Source organism: Pleurodeles waltl, chromosome 1_1 (assembly GCF_031143425.1).
Source record: "Pleurodeles waltl isolate 20211129_DDA chromosome 1_1, aPleWal1.hap1.20221129, whole genome shotgun sequence".
NCBI lineage: Eukaryota > Metazoa > Chordata > Amphibia > Caudata > Salamandridae > Pleurodeles > Pleurodeles waltl.
In genome coordinates, this window is record NC_090436.1 from 944697373 (window position 1) to 944714762 (window position 17390).

The 17390-nt window shown below is 46.0% G+C and overlaps 1 protein-coding gene across 2 annotated transcripts in view; it reads right to left on the reverse strand.

Annotated features, from left to right (window-relative positions):
- Nucleotides 1-6435: 6435 nt before the first annotated feature.
- The window catches only part of LOC138289596 (alcohol dehydrogenase 1-like), a 390086-nt gene continuing 379131 nt past the window's right edge, over nucleotides 6436-17390 (reverse strand). For both annotated transcript variants that reach the window (XR_011202551.1, XM_069230186.1), the window contains one exon: nucleotides 6436-6630. Coding sequence is in view for 1 of the 2 variants with exons in the window: in XM_069230186.1 (XP_069086287.1) it covers nucleotides 6606-6630 (25 nt within the window). In the remaining variant the exon portion in view is untranslated. The remainder of the gene's footprint in view (nucleotides 6631-17390) is intronic.

Below are 17390 nucleotides of genomic sequence, written 5' to 3' on the forward strand. Positions count from 1 at the left end.
TCACCAATTCATGGGAATGTACAATGGGTTCTGCAGATCCGTCAATCGGCTCACGAGTTCAGCTGCCTTGATATCACAGCGTGCTGTGGCCTCACAGGTGGAAATGGCACATTGCAGTCGGGACGTTGCACAGGTATTGGTGCAAATAACCAATGTTCTGGATGCAATGCAGACAGCAAGCAGTGCTACAACCAGCGAACTGGGTGTTCGGGATAGTGAGGAGTCCTCTAGCCTCAGCAGTCTAACAGTCCCTGTGATGGATCCCAGGCGTCGCCGTGCCAGACACAGTACTGCCTTTAACCCCTCTACAGGAGGTGCCAGCGAGGGCACTGCGCACTCAAGTGGAATGCGTGGACGTAAGAAGTGACATTGAGGGCTACAGGGGACTACCTTCACATGTAGCAATACAGTTATACTATGATGTTAATAGTGTGACACTGTTAATCACTCATAGTGCATAGCTATGTCCTATTGACACATATGTTAGCTGAGGTCAAGGTACATGTGCACCCTAAAAATGCGGTCCTGTCTCCTCCTCCCTCTCCTCAAACCTGCCAAGACCCTCATTCTCCTCACCATCACGTAGAGTGCAGCCATTGTGGAAAAGAGGCTGAGTCATTCTGGGCCTCTTTTTATGGTTTGCACCTGGTTACCACCTGGTTTCAATTCGTGGTAAATTGCATGTGCAAAACGCCATTCTGTAAATATTCGCAATTTGCGATTTTTTGATGCATCGCATTGCGACGTGGTTTTGCGTGTCACAATCTGCGTTTCGCAAATAGGGACATAATTTACAGAATCACTATTTGCGAGTCGCAATTCTAGCTCGCAATTTGGGATGTGCAAATAGCGATTTGGTATTTCATGCCGCTATTTGCGAAACGCATATTGCGACATGCAAAACCACATCGCATTCGCTAAAAATCGCAATTTTTACAAAAGCTTATTTTCACGCTGCGAATGCCTTTGATACATTGCAAAAAAGTTTGCGAATGCAAAATCACTTAATACATATGAACCTTACTTTTTTCTCCCCTCTATTGATTCTTTCTCCACTTTTGTACTCCCTCATCCTCTATGTCCTCTGGTCTCTTCTTTCCCCTTCCATCGTTCCTGTCTCCCTCTTTCCCCTCCAAGCATTTTCTCTCCTATGTGTTATATCCTTTTTCTGTGTCCTCTTCTCCCCTCTCCTCATTGCTCATTCTTGTCTGTCCTACTACAAATCCTTCACACTCTCAGCATTCTTTGGTGCTGGTTAAGGCCTCATTGGCCATTTGGATGAGATGTAACAATTATCTGCTGTCACAGGAAGGTTCAAAGGCATAACACAAACACCTGCAGCACCTGAGGTGCAGCAGGCCCCCAAGCCTTCAGAGGCCACATTTTAGTATAAAGCATATGGATATCTGCAAGATAAAAGAGTCATGGGAGCCCTGCATGAAGTCCTGCAGGAGGGCTCCAACATTTTGAGTTACATTAATGGGGAGGTTGGTGGAGGCTTCTTTGCCTGAGTATCCAGGAGTGGGTGAATCCCTTTGCAACTCCTGTCTGGTCCTGTCTATGCCTTGGGGGGAGCTAGGCCTCAAGTTCCTACACTCTATATGTCCAGCTATTCATACCAACTCATGACTTGCAGTCTTACTGGGTGGTCACTGATGACACGCTGGAGATGGGGACGGCAAACTATGGAGCTCCTGCTCATTTTGAGAGCCAGTCATGACAGGTTGGTTCCACTTGTCAGATTTCCTTGCCTGGAATGCACTATGATGTAAAGAAACACAACAACGACGTGTAGACTGTCATCAACATGAAAAATCTGTGACTCGCATAGTATTGATATGCCCTCGAACACCTTTGATCCACTCGACATAAGATCCTGCTGTCATGGTACACTCTTCTGCATAAAAGGAGTCTCCACCCAAGGGAATGCGCCTTTCAGTAAGTTCATGCTAAAGGCAAATAAACTATTGACAATTGAGGGGGGGAGCAGTACGTGAACATTGTAGCTCTTAAATCTGCATTTTATAGGATGGTCTGCACTTGCACTTTCCCTTTTGCACTATTATCTTTGCACTTTGTTTTGGAGAAATAACACAAGATGTGGTGATGTACATTAAAAAGGGTCAGAAGGATCAAATGCCAAAAGGACTTTGTAAGTTCTTATGGGCATATTTAAGAGCCGCTAGCGCCATCTACCTACACATTAGCATCATTTTTTTACGCTAATGTTTCGTTAGTTAGCCAAAATCCCCGCGCCATATTTATAAAGTGGTGCAATGCATGCATTGCACCACTTTGTAACCGTTTGCATTGCATTATGCCTGCGCCAGGCATAATGTATGCAAAGGGGGTGTTCCCTTGTTAGGGGGGCTGAAAAAATGGTGCAAGGAAATTTTACAGATTTCCTTTCATCATTTTTTTTGCCACTTTTAACACATGCTCAGAGCGGGTGTTAAAAGAGGGCACACCATTGTTTACAACTGACCCCTATGCAGGAGTAGCACCAAAATGTTGGCGCTGCTCCTTCGGAGTACATCAATAGTGTCATAAAAAATGACGCTATTGCCCCCTACCCTGCGCCATGTTGCACACATGGTGGCAGTAGGGGGGCAGTAAAGTGGGCAAAAAAAAGTGCCGTGGCACTGTGTGCAGCGCTACTTTTCCTAAATATGCACCTTAATCTTGTTATTTGTTTTTATGTCACTTGTTTGTTTTTACGAGCTTGGTGGTTTCTGGCGCATCTATTTTTGTTATTTTTAAGAGTATTGAAACTTTGAAAATGTAAGTATTGTGATGTTCATAAAATGTTTCATGATTTTAATTATTTGAAATAAACACTTTCTTACTTAATTATTCACCATTTATTATTATCTTGAGTTTAACCAAATAAACTGCTGTAGGATTAATGCATATATGTGACTGTAAGGCTTAAATTAATATTCCTTATGATTCTCTCCACAGAACGCCCTCTGTCCAGCAAATCTGAGTGGACCCAACATCACCACCAGTCCAACAATACTCATTAGGGAGAACACATGACTCGGTAATTTGCACAATACAGCTGTAAGTCACATGGCTGGCTAAGCTATTGCCACATCAATTACACATCCAATTAAGTTTTATTGAAACTATGCACTATGAAGATAAACTAGTGATGTACCCAAAGCTTGAATTAATCTCAGACATTGGTAAGTACGCTGGCTTGCATTCTGATGCATTTCTTTTTGCACACTGTGCCACTACAAACAAAGATAAACCCCATGCAGAACAGTGGTCTTCCATGGAATAGTAATAATCCGGCCCGAACTGCAAGGCCAGGTCATTTCTGAACGGGAACACAAGCAGCTCCTGGAGGTTTGTGTGGACAATTTTCCAACTGAATGCCAAGTATCTTGGTTAGTGTAAAAAATAGCAATAGTACCTTTGATTACGTTTCATGGTCTGTGTGATCGCAAGGACCAAGAAAACAAGCCTGACATCTGTCCCCACATCAACAGAGTGTACTGCATGCCTCAGTCGGACTCAGAAATTCTCTCCTAATATCATTGGCTCCAGGAAACTCACAGGAATAACAAGGCCTTTATTAACAGCCATGCAGCGTGTTCCCCTCACTAGCATTCAGCCCTGAACATAAAGATTTAACAAAAGAAACCTCCCAACTCCAAAACATGAGAGAACTGAAAGAAAGGTACAGCTGGGCAAGTCCTGATCTCAAATCTTGAATCCTAAATACCTTTGAGGGCTTGTCAAAAATGTGAGCGACTTGAGTTCAAGAGGATTCTGTTCTTCCAGGATTAGTATCACATCCTTGATTAAAACTCTGGCTTTATTATTTATCTCGATGAAATATGTGTGCGCAGCTTGTTGTTTTTGCCAAGTTAAATTGCCATTTTGGTACCTAGCAGGCTATGCCATGGTGCCTTCCTTGGTACCAGCGAATACTCTAGAGTAGATTAGAGCCTTTAATTTCTGCAACACCTCCAGTTATGACTTTGGAGTAAAACTGCATGTCTGGTGAGTGCACAAAGAATCATTTCATATGAAACAAATAACAGATCAGTTAGGACAACCAATGAGGAGTGTCTCATTATAAAACTAACCCCTCACACCTGAAGGCTCACATCTGTGAACAATGAACAGACACAGCACAGAAACATGGTTAACAGAAAGTTTTATTTACATTATTTTTTAAATGAAGACAGTGAAGATGAGCCATTGGAAGAGAGACTTTGAGCCGTAGGCAATGATCTGAAGAGTCTGTGGGTTCCTTCATGCAGTTTGTTCTCAAGCCATAAAGATATACATTGTTACAATTAACTGGGAAGAGAAATTAGCACCTAATATCAAGTTGTTATTTATTGCCAATCGGTGCCTTACACAAATCAAACTTCAAAGGTAAACAGTCATAAGTTGAGAACCGTAGGCATCACATTCAGTGGAGATTGACCATCAGTGATTTGTTGAGGGAAGAGGATGTAACTGATTAGATGACATGTTTGATTATCAACCCCCTAGGAATGTAGAAGGAATATATTTGCTAAGGCATCAACATATTGGGATTGATTTAGAAAAACAATTGCACATTTACACCTCTAAGTTAACTCTTATCACAGTAGTAAACTGACATTTTTGGAAGTTCACAATGGTTTGTAGGACTTCACCTGTGCAACAGTTTCAGTTTCCTAACTGTACTACTGGACATTTTTTAGACTTCCTATGTATGCATAAGCAAAACCATTTCCTCATGTGTCAGTGTACAAAGTGTACATTCACTCACGAGGAAATAACTTGCAGGGGTTCCGTTTCTCTTTGGAATTCTTTTTTCTCCACTGGGAAAATAGGCGTTTTGCACTCCCACCCTGGAAACATATTTACGACTGTTATTGACACAGGCTTTTCCAAGGTGAGAATGGGGTACGAACACATTTGAATACCCTGAACCTTGAACGCTTGTGCTTGTTCCCAAACAGTCGCACCCTGGAAGTGGAACACCAGCTCCTAGCCAGTAGGATATTTATTCACTTAAAAAGGTATATACATGTAAACCTTATAAGCAGAGATTCACTTTCTTTAAATCAAAAATATGGCTTTACACTCGTAAACAAAGGCATTTGGAAGTGTATGTTAACCTTACTCATGTAAACAGCTTTGTGGCAAGGCCCTTTGATATTAGTGTTGTTTACTTGTAGTGTTATAGAAAGAAACAGATCCTTTCCACTGAAAACATTAGGGCCATGAACAGTTCAAGCACGGGTCAAGAGGTAATTCTTTTTACTGGGAAGAGGGAGACCTGATTTGCTTCAGTCACTTTTTCATGTTATATCACGTTACTTCAGTATTCCATAGCTCAGACCATACCTTCCAGAATTGCAGCACTTAGGGCCGTATTTATACTCCGTTTGCGCCGAATTTGCGTCGTTTTTTTCGACGCAAATTCGACGCTAAACTAACGCCAACTAACGCCATATTTATACTATGGCGTTAGAGGCGTATAGCGCCAAAGTTCCCGGAATGTGCGTCATTTTTTAGCGTGAACCCCTTCCTTGCGTTAATGATATGCAAGGGAGGCGTTCCCGTCTAAAAAATGACTCCCAGGCCTTTACGTGGTATTTATACTCCCGGGCAAAAGAGACGCCCGGGAGTGGGCGTGGCTAAAAACGGCGCATTTGCGCCGCTTTTTAACGCCTGGGTCAGGCATGGCGTTAAGGGACAAGTGGGCTCAAAATGAGCCCAGAGTGCCCTCCCCTGCCCCCAGGGACCCCCCCTGCCACCCTTGCCCACCCCAGGAGGACACCCAAGGCTGGAGGGACCCACCCCAGGGACATTCAGGTAAGTTCAGGTAAGTATTTTTTTATTTTTTTTTAATAATTTTTTTTGGCATAGGGGGGCCTGATTTGTGCCCCCCTACATGCCACTATGCCCAATGACCATGCCCAGGGGACAGAAGTCCCCTGGGCATGGCCATTGGGCAAGGGGGCATGACTCCTATCTTTACAATGATAGGAGTCATGTTGATGGGGGATGGGCGTCGAAAATAAATGGCGCAAGTCGGGTTACGATGATTTTTTCGACGTAACCTGACTTGCCCCATTTTAAGACGCCCATGCGCCATTTTCCCCTACGCCGGCGCTGCCTGGTGTACGTGGTTTTTCTCGCGCACACCAGGCAGCGCCGGTCTGCTTGCGCCGGCTAACGCCATTCAATAAATACGGCGCCCGCATGGCGCTTCAGAATGGCGTTAGCCGGCGCAAAACTTTTTGACGCTAAACTGCGTTAGCGCAGTTTAGCGTCAAAAAGTATAAATATGGGCCTTAGAACATCGAAAAGCACCGAATATTAAAAGTGCCACAGTGCAATAATCACATTGTAGCAAAAGTTAAGCAGATAGTCATAACAAAAAAACCTACAGAAGAGCCCAAGAAGCAACACTTTGGCCACAGCATATTAAATAGCTTTTATTCCAGAAAGGGACACAGATAAACTACCAAGGGAAAGAAAGATATAACTGAGATGTTCAACTTGTGAGGGAAAATTAATGATACATTCCATATTGTCGAACAAGAAGTAAACAGCCACAGCAACATCCATGGTCTTTGTCTTTGTCTTTAAAACGTTAGGATGGTTCGAATGCTGAAAATAAAACAGAGGTTGAAATTAAATTTCAATTATAAACCAATCAGTCATGCATAATTGCACAGACAAAAAGACGCATCTGAGGTGCTAGCTAGCTGCTTTTTTCTGATTCTTTACTACTTAGCTACTCGCCTGACCATGGGAGTGACCAATATGGCCACTTTCTGTAATGTTACCATGTAATTTATATTATTGGGACCAGGATTTCCTGCGCCATGGTTAACTTCTACAAAAATTGGATCAACTGATGTTTTCAAGGACTTTAACCCCCAAACAGGATAAAGTGTTAAATTAACCCTTGAGCTGGAATTCTCATGGCAACCTCTCCCACAACTGTAATTTCACAATATCTGAACATGGCAGTAGTATGTGGTCTTTTAGCTACCCCATATGTGATACACCGTACAAAAATACACATTTTCAATGAGTGGGCACATCAACCCTGTTGGACTTTTTTGCTTATGCAGGGTCATCCCCAATCTTTTTGCTTCCTGCCTCCTATTTCTTTTTCTGACCTGTTTCTGTTGGATTTTGAACTCTGAGCACTTTACCACTGCTAACCAGTGCTAAAGTGCATATGCTCTCTGTGTAAATTGTAGTGTTGATTGGTTTATCCATGATTGGCATATTTAATTTACTAGTAAGTCCCTAGTAGAGTGCACTAGAGGTGCCAGGGCCTGTAAATCAAATGCTACTAGTGGGCCTGCAGCACTGGTTGTGCCACCCATAGGAGTAGCTCTGTAATCATGTCTCAGACCTGCCACTCCAGTGTCTGTGTGTTCAGTTTTAACTGTGAATTCGCCTTGGCAAGTGTACCCACTTGCCAGGCCTAAACCTTCCCTTTTCTTACAAGTAAGACACCCCTAAGGTAGGCCCTAGGTATCCCCAAGTGCAGGGTGCCGTGTATGGTTAAAGTAGGACATATAGTAATGTGTTTTATATGTCTTGACAGTGAAATATTGCTAAATTCGTTTTTCACTGTTGCAAGGCCTGTCCCTCTCAAAGGTTAACATGGTGGCTACCTTTAAATCTGATTAAAGTGTAGATTCCCTTTGGGAGCAGATGAACATCTGGAGTTCGGGGTCTCTGAGCTCACAATTTAAAAATACATCTTTTAGTAAAGTTGATTTTGAGATTGTGTGTTTGAAAATGCCACTTTTAGAAAGTGAGTATTTTCTTGCTTAAACCATTTCTGTGACTCTGCCTGTTTGTGGAATCCCTGTCTGGGTCAGTTTGACAGCTGGGCTGGTTGCATCTCATACTAGACAGTGACACAAAGGGAGCTGGGGTGTAGTCTGCATTTCCTGATGAGCCATCTGTGCTAGGAGGGAGGGGAGGAGTGGTCACCATCCCCCTGGTGAGTGTCTGGGGCCTGGACTGGGAAAGGCAGGATTTCACATTCAAAAGAGACTTTACTTTGAAGTAGGCCTACTTCAAGGGAGAAATTGGGTATAAGAAGGGCACCCAAAACCACAGACTTTAGAACACTTCTGGAAACAAGAGGCTCCTCTGCCTGGAGAAGAGCTGAAGAGCTGAGGAAGAAGAGCTACAGTGCCCGTGACTGTGTTTTGTGGGGCTATCCTGCAGTTGCTGATTTTAGCCAGAGTAAGAGGGAAAAGACTGGACTTCGTGTGCCTTTCATCTTGAGAAGAAATCTCCAAGGGCTTGATTTAGAGCTTGCCTCCTGTTGTTTGAAGTCACAGGGACAGCAAAGACTTCTCTCTGCCAGCGCCTGGAGTCCCTGGAGAGACTCCTGCCCTGACAAGTGGTGCCCTATCCAGTCCCTGGGCCCTTGAAAGGAAAAGCTGGTGAAAATTCAAGTAAATTGACTTCAGACGACTCCGGACCGACGCCACTGCTGAATCCGGTGACACCGCCTGCAACCGACTCCGTGATCTTCGCTGGAACGCGACGACCTTCGCAGGCCCGACACCGCTGCAGCTCTGCCGAAGTCCACGACTCTGTGGAAGTCACCACACCACGTCGTGACTGATAGCGCTCGAAGTGCGTGGATTCAACGTTTCGCACAGACGCCACGATCCCCGACTTTGCGCATTGGCTTGTTTTCACTCTTCACCAAAGGTACTGTACCTGGGGGTCCATGTGACTCCATGGCCGGCACCGCTGGTTTCAGATTATTGGGAATAACTCTGTCACAATGCCGTGTTAACACCTCATTGAAGCATTTTGTGGTTCTAAGTGCTATTTTTGGATTTAATCTTTAGAAATTCGTAACTTGAGTTGTGTATGGTGGATTTTTGTTGTTTTGGTCTTGTTTTGTTTAGATAAGTATTTCCTATTTTTCTAAACTTGTGTTGTGTCATTTTTAGTGTTTTCATTAAGTTACTGTGTGTGTTGGTACAAATACTTTACACCTAGCACTCTGAAGTTAAGCCTACTGCTCTGCCAAGCTACCAAGGGGGTAAGCAGGGGTTAGCTGAGAGTGATTCTCTTTTAGCCTGACTAGAGTGAGGGTCCTTGCTTGAACAGGGGTTAACCTGACTGCCAACCAAAGACCCAATTTCTAACATTGGTGATCAGCGGTTGGGATTTGGATTTGGATTTGTACTTGACATACAGTAATTAAGTATACACTACTGCTTGAGTTCAGACCACCATGTGACCACATACTACTTGTCTAGTGATTTTTTTTTCTTTCTTTTGGTGACCTCTTTGTTGGTTTTGGAACTTTGCACTTGTTGCCATCATGTCTCAATCTGAAGACTCAACAGCTGGAGCTGTGTTTGAATTAGCGAAACTGAAGAGGTACTCAGTTGCTCAACTGAAATAGTTCTGTAAAGATCTTGCCTGTCCCGTTTAGAGCTCTGCCAGGAAGGGGGAGCTGCAAAAGGCACTGAGGGCCTGGGTGACAGTCAAGGAGGTTGGGGGGCACACAGAGGATGAGGAAGTGCAGAGTCTACACAGTGGTGTAGTGGAGGTACCTGTTACACCTGGGGGGCGGGTCTCCAGGATAGGTAGCAGCGTCTCATCTAAGGGTCTGACTCCTGAAGAATTGCAGGACAGGCAGGCAGAGATGGGGCACCTATCAACACCAGAGCAGTACGCGCTCTATTGGCGACAAAAATGCAAAAACCCAGCACTCTCAAAACAACGTGATTTATGCATTGTGCTGATATGTTTTGTTTTAACCTTTTGCATTGCAGAGTTCAATCCTAAAAACTTATTTTTTATATGTTTACAAATACTGTTCCTTTGCAATGTATTACTGCAGGTTTTCAGAGTGTGTTAGGGTGTGGCCCCTTTCCAGGGCCTTACAGAGACTTTCCCTGCAACATGCCTGGGCGTGGCTCTAGGCTGGGCCAAGACTCTATATAAAGAGAGCCAGCCCAACTCCCAGTGCTCACTATTCAGAGGTCCCGGTGCAGAGCAGCAGCTTCTTCCTGAGCTCCTGTCCCGGCAGCCTATTTGGATTTTCCAGTCTTCTGCCTTCATCATTCATTTGGTGATCTTTGTTTCAGGCGGTAAGACGGTGTTTGCGTATTTCCCAACACCGTTATTGAAACTTTTCATATTTCTGGTTTTAATCCTTAAAAGAATAATAGATTACTTGCGCGCTGCCATTTTTGACAGTTTTATTATGGTTTGCAAATAGACAGGACGCGCAAGTTATTTCTTAAAGGTTTTGATTTCATTATTCATTACGCGCTGTCATTTCTTGACAATTACGTGGTGGTTTTAGAATCGGCACGACGCACAATTCGTTTTCTGGTGTTTGGACATTGTTGTCCATTGCGCGCTGATATTTCTTGACATTTACATTATATTTTACAAGTTGGCAAGACGCGCAACTCATTTCATGAACATTCAACTTAGTTGTTTCTTACCCGCTACCATTTCTTGACAATTACATGGTGGCTTAAGATTCGGCAAACCAAGCTCGGTGTATTTCATTGTACTTTTATCTTGTTATTTATTGTGAGTTGTTAATCCTTGACATTTATATCGTGTTTTACGAATCGGCAAGACACACAATTCAATTAATGAGGATTTGACTTTGATATTTATTGCATGTTACCATTTCTTGGTGTTTTACATGGTAACACTGGAATTGACAAGACACACGATTCTTTCCTCAAGTTTAATTCATGTTGTTTTATTGTATGCTCTTATTTTAATATATTTATTATGTAATGTTTGAGTTGACAAGTTATGTGATTTGTTTCCTGAATCCATACTGAGTTATTCATGGTGCACAATCCTTTTAATGGTTTTTAACTATATATATATATATGTGTGTATATATATATATATATATATATATATATATATATATATATCTGTAATTTTGCAATTGTGTTGAAACATTTTAAGAATACACAGAAGGCATAGTTTCTAGATGCAATATTGTATGGTCCTAGTATATATTCTCAAAACAGGTTTTAGATGACTAGTTTAAAATTTAGTCAGAATGTTTTATCTGATTCTCATGTAAAGGAAAGTACTTAAATAAGAAAGTTTTCGTTTAATTCATCTTGATTCCCCTACAGGTATCCAGCCATCTTGAAACTTAGTCATTTTAAACTTAAATTTCAGATTGTTCATGTTTTCAGAGTGACTAGACTTAGAATCATTGTTTAGTATTGATTTCAGGAGATATAATTTTCATATTGTGTGTTCTAACCTTTTTCTTACTACAGGTCTCCTTCCCAGCCGATTCCTTCCTAATCCCCTCTTCCCCTCTTGAACTCTCTCAGTCTCTGTGATTTATCTATCAGAGTCTTGGAGCTGTTCAGTGGTGGACATGTTGAGAACGTGCACAGACCCCGAAGATCTGGTGACTCTGACAGCACCAGAGGGAGTTGGAGAAAATGAGGATGGCCTTAGAAGTAAAAAAGATGATTTTGGCTTATGAGCTAAAACTGAAAGAGCTGGAAGTCATGAGGACTGAGTTCAGCTGGAATGGTGGCAGCAGGAATTTTATATCCAGTGCTGCTGAAGAAGTGCACATGCCCAGAGACGTGGTGCCCTACTTGAAGGAGGGATTTCACACACATCCGGAGGTTCAGGGGTATGAGGTAGCTCCAGTGGTGCACAGGGTCCCTGAGGTGGATTGGGGAATTGGCATAGGGAGTCATATTCCTAGTGATGGGAGGGACACTCTACTGACTCTAGATGAGAGTGACAGGGAGAGGGGTTCCCCCAGGTAGAAATCCTGGTTATGGAGTGTGAAGACATCCCAGAAGAGTGTGGGTTGAGTGTCAGTGACAGTCAGGTACTGTCTCACCAGTCTCAGGAGGGTGATATAGGGTGCTTTTTCAAAGCAGAGTCACTAGATGATTGGGTGAAGGGAACTTTGGTTAATTCATGTGAGGGGCTGAGTGATGTAATTGCTAGAGAGCATATGTCTAGTCCTTATTTTCCAGAGTTACGCCAACACCAGGTGGAGTGTGAGTTCTATGACCCCAGGGAGCTTACACTGGAGGCAGACTCCTGGGTGAGTACCAGAAAGTCTGAAGATGCATTTGGGGGTGCTCCTGAGAGGAGTGGTCTAGATATGTCCCAAACAGGTTAGGTACGGAAGGATTGTAGTGTCCCAGGTAGGTCCCGTGTAGTTGGATGGGTGAGGGACCCCATTCCCAGTCTCAGAGGAGAGGGAATGGGGATGGGTTGAGGCCCAAGGTGCCAGATATCCGGACCCAGGTCCTGGAGGGTTCCATGAAGGAACACCAGGAGGGGAGCCTAGCCTGTACCATAGGGCCATCTGTTGAGGGAGACCCCACAGTGTTAGGAGAACTTGGAGGGGTGGCTATAGCCAGCATCCCACCAGTTCTGGTGTCTGGCAGAACCACTCCTAGCGAGAGGGTGCAGAAGTCCAGGCAGAGGGTTGAGAGGGGGTTGCAGACCCCAGTGGAGAACCTGGAGGGTCTTGGGTCAGCTTTGAGAGCAGAGCTCCCCAGGAATGACCTTGGTGAGACCATTTCTGGGTTGGGGGGAATTCAGACTCTGTCAGATGGGCAGAGGTCAGGAGACCTGTGCCAGCCAGACTCTTGTGTGGCCCTTGGGGATGGTGTTTCCCTTGAGGGGGGTAAGTGTGCCCCCCTCGAAGTCCTGGTGTGTCAGGCAATGGTTCAACTGCAGGGTGGTGACACTGGGTTGAATGATCAGGTTCAGGGGGTAAACTCTGACCTGATTGGGGTAGGTGTGCTCCCAAGGAAGTCCTGGTGCGCCAGGCAGTGGTTCAACCGCAGGATGGTTACTCTGGGTTGGATGACCAGGTTCAGAGGGTAAACTCTGACCTGGCGGGGGTAGGTATGCCCCCCAGGAAGTCCTGGGTTGCCAGGCGGTGGTCCAATCTGTGGGTACAGAACCTGGACTGGAGGGCCAGGTTAAGGGTGTCCATCCTGACCTGGAGGAAGGGGCTACTGCTAACTGTATCCCTACCATGTTGTCTTCTGGGGGGGGGCTCTCCTAGTTGGGGGGTGGGACCCCAGAAGGGAGGGCAGGAGGAGGGAATCCTCATCCCTGGCCCTAATCCAACCTGAAGGTACAGACCCCAGGTGGGAGGACCAGTTGCAGGTGAACATCCCTGCACTGGTGGGAGAATTGTGCAGGACTGCTTCTACAAGCACCCTGACAATTTTGGACTCTGGGGGTGCCACTCCTGCCGGGAGGGTACAGAGCCCCAGAGGGGAGGGCCAGGGTCAGGATGTCATCCCTGACCTGGTGGAAGAGAGAGTGGTCAAAGGGTGCCAGACACCTGGGGCTTCCACCCCCCACTCTGTACAGTCCCATGGTTGGAGAGGCCTGAGGTCGGGCTCTCATCCCTGACAGTTGTCAGAGGTCACTGTGGCTTGCTGTTCTGGTGGACAGAGATGCCCCTGGGGGGGGAATGAGAGCCACACCCTGGGGGTGGAGTGGGCAACACCACTGTCTTGGCCCTGGTGGTACTATCTCTCCATTGAGATACATCTGTGAGCAAAGTAAATTAAGGTGCTGCACAGATGGTATCTGCAGATGTGGAGAAGGGTTCCCCATGGGTTAGCTTAGTGAGCCCTGAGAGTATAGACAGAGGGATCCAACTGGAGTCAGGAAGGCGTAGAACTGGAAATTGCCCCTGCTGTTGTGGACCTGGGTCATTTTTCTATCGCCTCAATCAGGAAAGCGCATCAAGGTATTGATTGTTCTCCCAGGGCTTTAGACTGGTAGGGGGTCATGTTGGACTTTTTTGCTTATGCAGGGTCATCCCCAATCTTTTTGCCTCCTGCCTCCTATTTTTTTTTCTGACCTGTTGGATTTTGAACTCTGAGCACTTTTCCGCTGCTAACCAGTGCTAAAGTGCATATGCTCTCTGTGTAAATTGTATTGTTGATTGGTTTATCCATGATTGGCATGTTTGATTTACTAGTAAGTCCCTAGTAAAGTGTACTAGAGGTGCCAGGGCCTGTAAATCAAATGCTACTAGTGGGCCTGCAGCACTGGGTGTGCCACCCACATGAGTAGCTCTGTAATCATGTCTCAGACCTGCCACTGCAGTGTCTGTGCGTGCAGTTTTAACTGTAAATTCGACTTGGCAAGTGTACCCACTTGCCAGGCTTTAACCTTCTCCTTTCTTACAAGTAAGAAACCCCTAAGGTAGGCCCTATGTATCCCCAAGGGCACAGTGCAGTGTATGGTTAAGGTAGGACATATTGGCCCTCATCCTGACCTTGGCGGGCGGCGGAGGCCGCCCACCAAAGTCCCGCCGTCAGGTTACCGTTCCGCGGTCGAAAGACCGCAGCGGTAATTCTGACATTCCCGCTGGGCTGGCGGGCGGCCGCCTTCAGGCCGTCCGCCAGCCCAGCAGGAAAGAGGCTTCCACGATGAAGCCGGCTCGGAATCGAGCCGGCGGAGTGGAAGCTGTGCGACGGGTGCAGTTGCACCCGTCGCGTATTTCACTGTCTGCGCAGCAGACAGTGAAATACATTTAGGGGCCCTCTTACGGGGGCCCCTGCAGTGCCCATGCCAGTGGCATGGGCACTGCAGGGGCCCCCAGGGGCCCCGCGACCCCCCCTACCGCCATCCGGTTCCCGGCGGGCGGACCGCTGGGAACTGGATGGCGGTAGGGGGGGTCGGAATCCCCTCGGCGGCGCAGCAAGCTGCGCCGCCTTGGAGGATTCCAAGGGGCAGCGGAAAACCGGCGGGAGACCGCCGGTTTTCCTGCACTGACCGCGGCCAAAGCGCCGCGGTCAGAATGCCCTGCGGGGCACCGCCGGTCTGTCGGCGGTGCTCCCGCCGACCCTGGCCCCGGCGGTCTAAGACCGCCGGGGTTAGAATCACCCCCATAGTAATGTGTTTTATATGTCATGACAGTGAAATATTGCTAAAAAAAAAATTCACTGTTGCAAGGACTGTCCCTCTCACAGGTTAACATGGGGGTAACCTTTAAATCTGATTAAAGTGTAGATTCCTTTTGGGAGCGGATAGACATGTGGAGTTTGAGGTCTCTGAGCTCACAATTTAAACATACATCTTTTAGTAAAGTTGATTTTAAGATTGTGTGTTTGAAAATGACACTTTTAGAAAGTGAGCCTTTTCTTGCTTATACCATTTCTGTGACTCTGCCTGTTTGTGGATTCACTGTCATCTGGGTCAGTTTGACAGTTGGGCTGGTTGCACCTCACACTAGACAGTGACACAAAGGGAGCTGGGGTGTAGTCTACATTTCCTGGTGTACCATCTGTGCTAGGAGGGAGGGGAGGAGTGGCCACTTACACCTGAAAGGGCTGTGCCTATCCTCAGATAATGCAGCCTCCAACCCCCTGGTGAGTGTCTGGAGCATGGCCTGGGCGAGGCAGGATTTCACATTCAAAAGAGACTTTACTTTGAAGTAGGCCTACTTCAAAGGACAAATTGAGTATAAGAAGGGCACCCAAAATCACAGACTTTGGAAAACTTCTGGAAACAAGAAGAACCTCTGCCTGGAGAAGAGCTGAGGAAGAAGAGCTGCCCTGTCTGTGACTGTTCTTTGTGAAGCTATCCTGCAGTTGCTGCTTCTGCCAGAGTAAGAGGGCAAAGACTGGACTTTGTGGGCCTTCCATCTTGAGAAGAAATCTCCAAGGGCTTGATTTAGAGCTTGCCTCCTGTTGTTTGAAGTCTCAGGGAGGGACAGCAAAGACTTCTCTCTGCCGGCACCTAGAGTCTCTGGAGAGACTCCTGCCCTGACAAGTGGTGCCCTAACCAGTCCCTGGGCCCTTGAAAGGAAAAACTGGTGAAAATTCAAGTAAATCGACTTCAGACGACTTCAGACCGATGCCGCTGCTGAATCCGGTGACGCCGCCTGCAACCGACTCCGTGATCTTCGCTGGAACGCGACGACCTTCGCAGACCCGACACCGCTGCAGCCCTGCCGAAGTCCGCAACTGTGTGGAAGTCGCCACACCACGTTGTGACCGATGCTGCTCGAAGTGCACGGATTCAAGGTTTCGCACAGACGCTGCGATCCCCGACTTCGCGCATCGTCTTGTTTTCACTCTTCACCAAAGGTACTGTACCTGGGGGTCCGCGTGACTCCGTGCCTGGCACCGCTGGTGTCGGATTGTTGGGAACGACTCCGTCACGACGACGTGTTAACACCTCATCGAAGCATTTTTTGTTTCTAAGCGCTATTTTTGGATTTAATCTTTAAAAATTCATAACATGACTTATGTATGGTGGATTTTTGTTGTTTTGGTCTTGTTTTGTTTTGATAAATATTTCCTGTTGTGTCATTTTGTAGTGTTTTCGTTAAGTTACTCTGTGTGTAGGTACAAATACTTTATACCTAGCCCTCTGAAGTTAAGCCTACTGCTCTGCCAAGCTACCAAGGGGGTAAGCAGGGGTTAGCTCTTCCCTCTGTCAATCAGTTGGCCCCTGCACTTCACTGTGAGTACAAGCTCTGCATCAATCACTGGCAGTGAAAGCTGAAAGGCCACTATCTATTTTTAGAACAGACATGAAGTGAAGGTACTTGGGATAGGGAAATGGGTGCTCCATAAAACAGGCACTGGCACAGGAAATGGCTCTGGCATAATGTGGCAATGCATCTAACCACTGACATTCACAAAACATGTTTACAAGCGTTGCACGCTCATTAAAGCCTACACTATTACCTTTATCAGTTTGGGAATGCTGGGAAAAAGTACCAAACATGATTTCTTTCCTTATAGAATGTATATGCGTGATACAACATCAACCATGACATAGCATGATGATTAAGTGTTCTTTTCAGTTGATGGAATGGTAGACCATTGTGCTTAATGACAAGCCCTGCACGTTGTCGGTGCGTCACTTTTTGTGACACACCGACGGCGCATGGTGCAGGCCCATATCTACAAGGCCACACAAAGCCACTTTGTGTGGCTTTTCATGGCCTTGTAGATATGGTTTATCTTACACCGAGTCAGGGGGGCCTTCCACAGAGGTTGTGGTGGGTTTTCCCATGCAACACCCATGGCTTTTGACGCATTCCCAGATATACACGAATCTGTAAATCTGGGAATGTGTCAAAATCTTACGCCTCCCCAGGGGAGGTGCAACAAGGAGAAATATCTTTATTTCTCCTTGTTTTTCCTCTTTCTATATTTGCTGTATTCTGCAGCACACATAAAAAGAGGAAAAACCTTAATGGATTTTTTGGGGACTGAAAGGTGTTATTTCCTTCACAAAACAATCCTGTCTGTGACACAGGCATCTTCGCACCATGGTGCAAGGGTGCCTGCGTCGGCGCTAGGCAGTCTAGGGTGTGCCAGTGCAGGGGGAAGAGGACAGAATTGCACAGT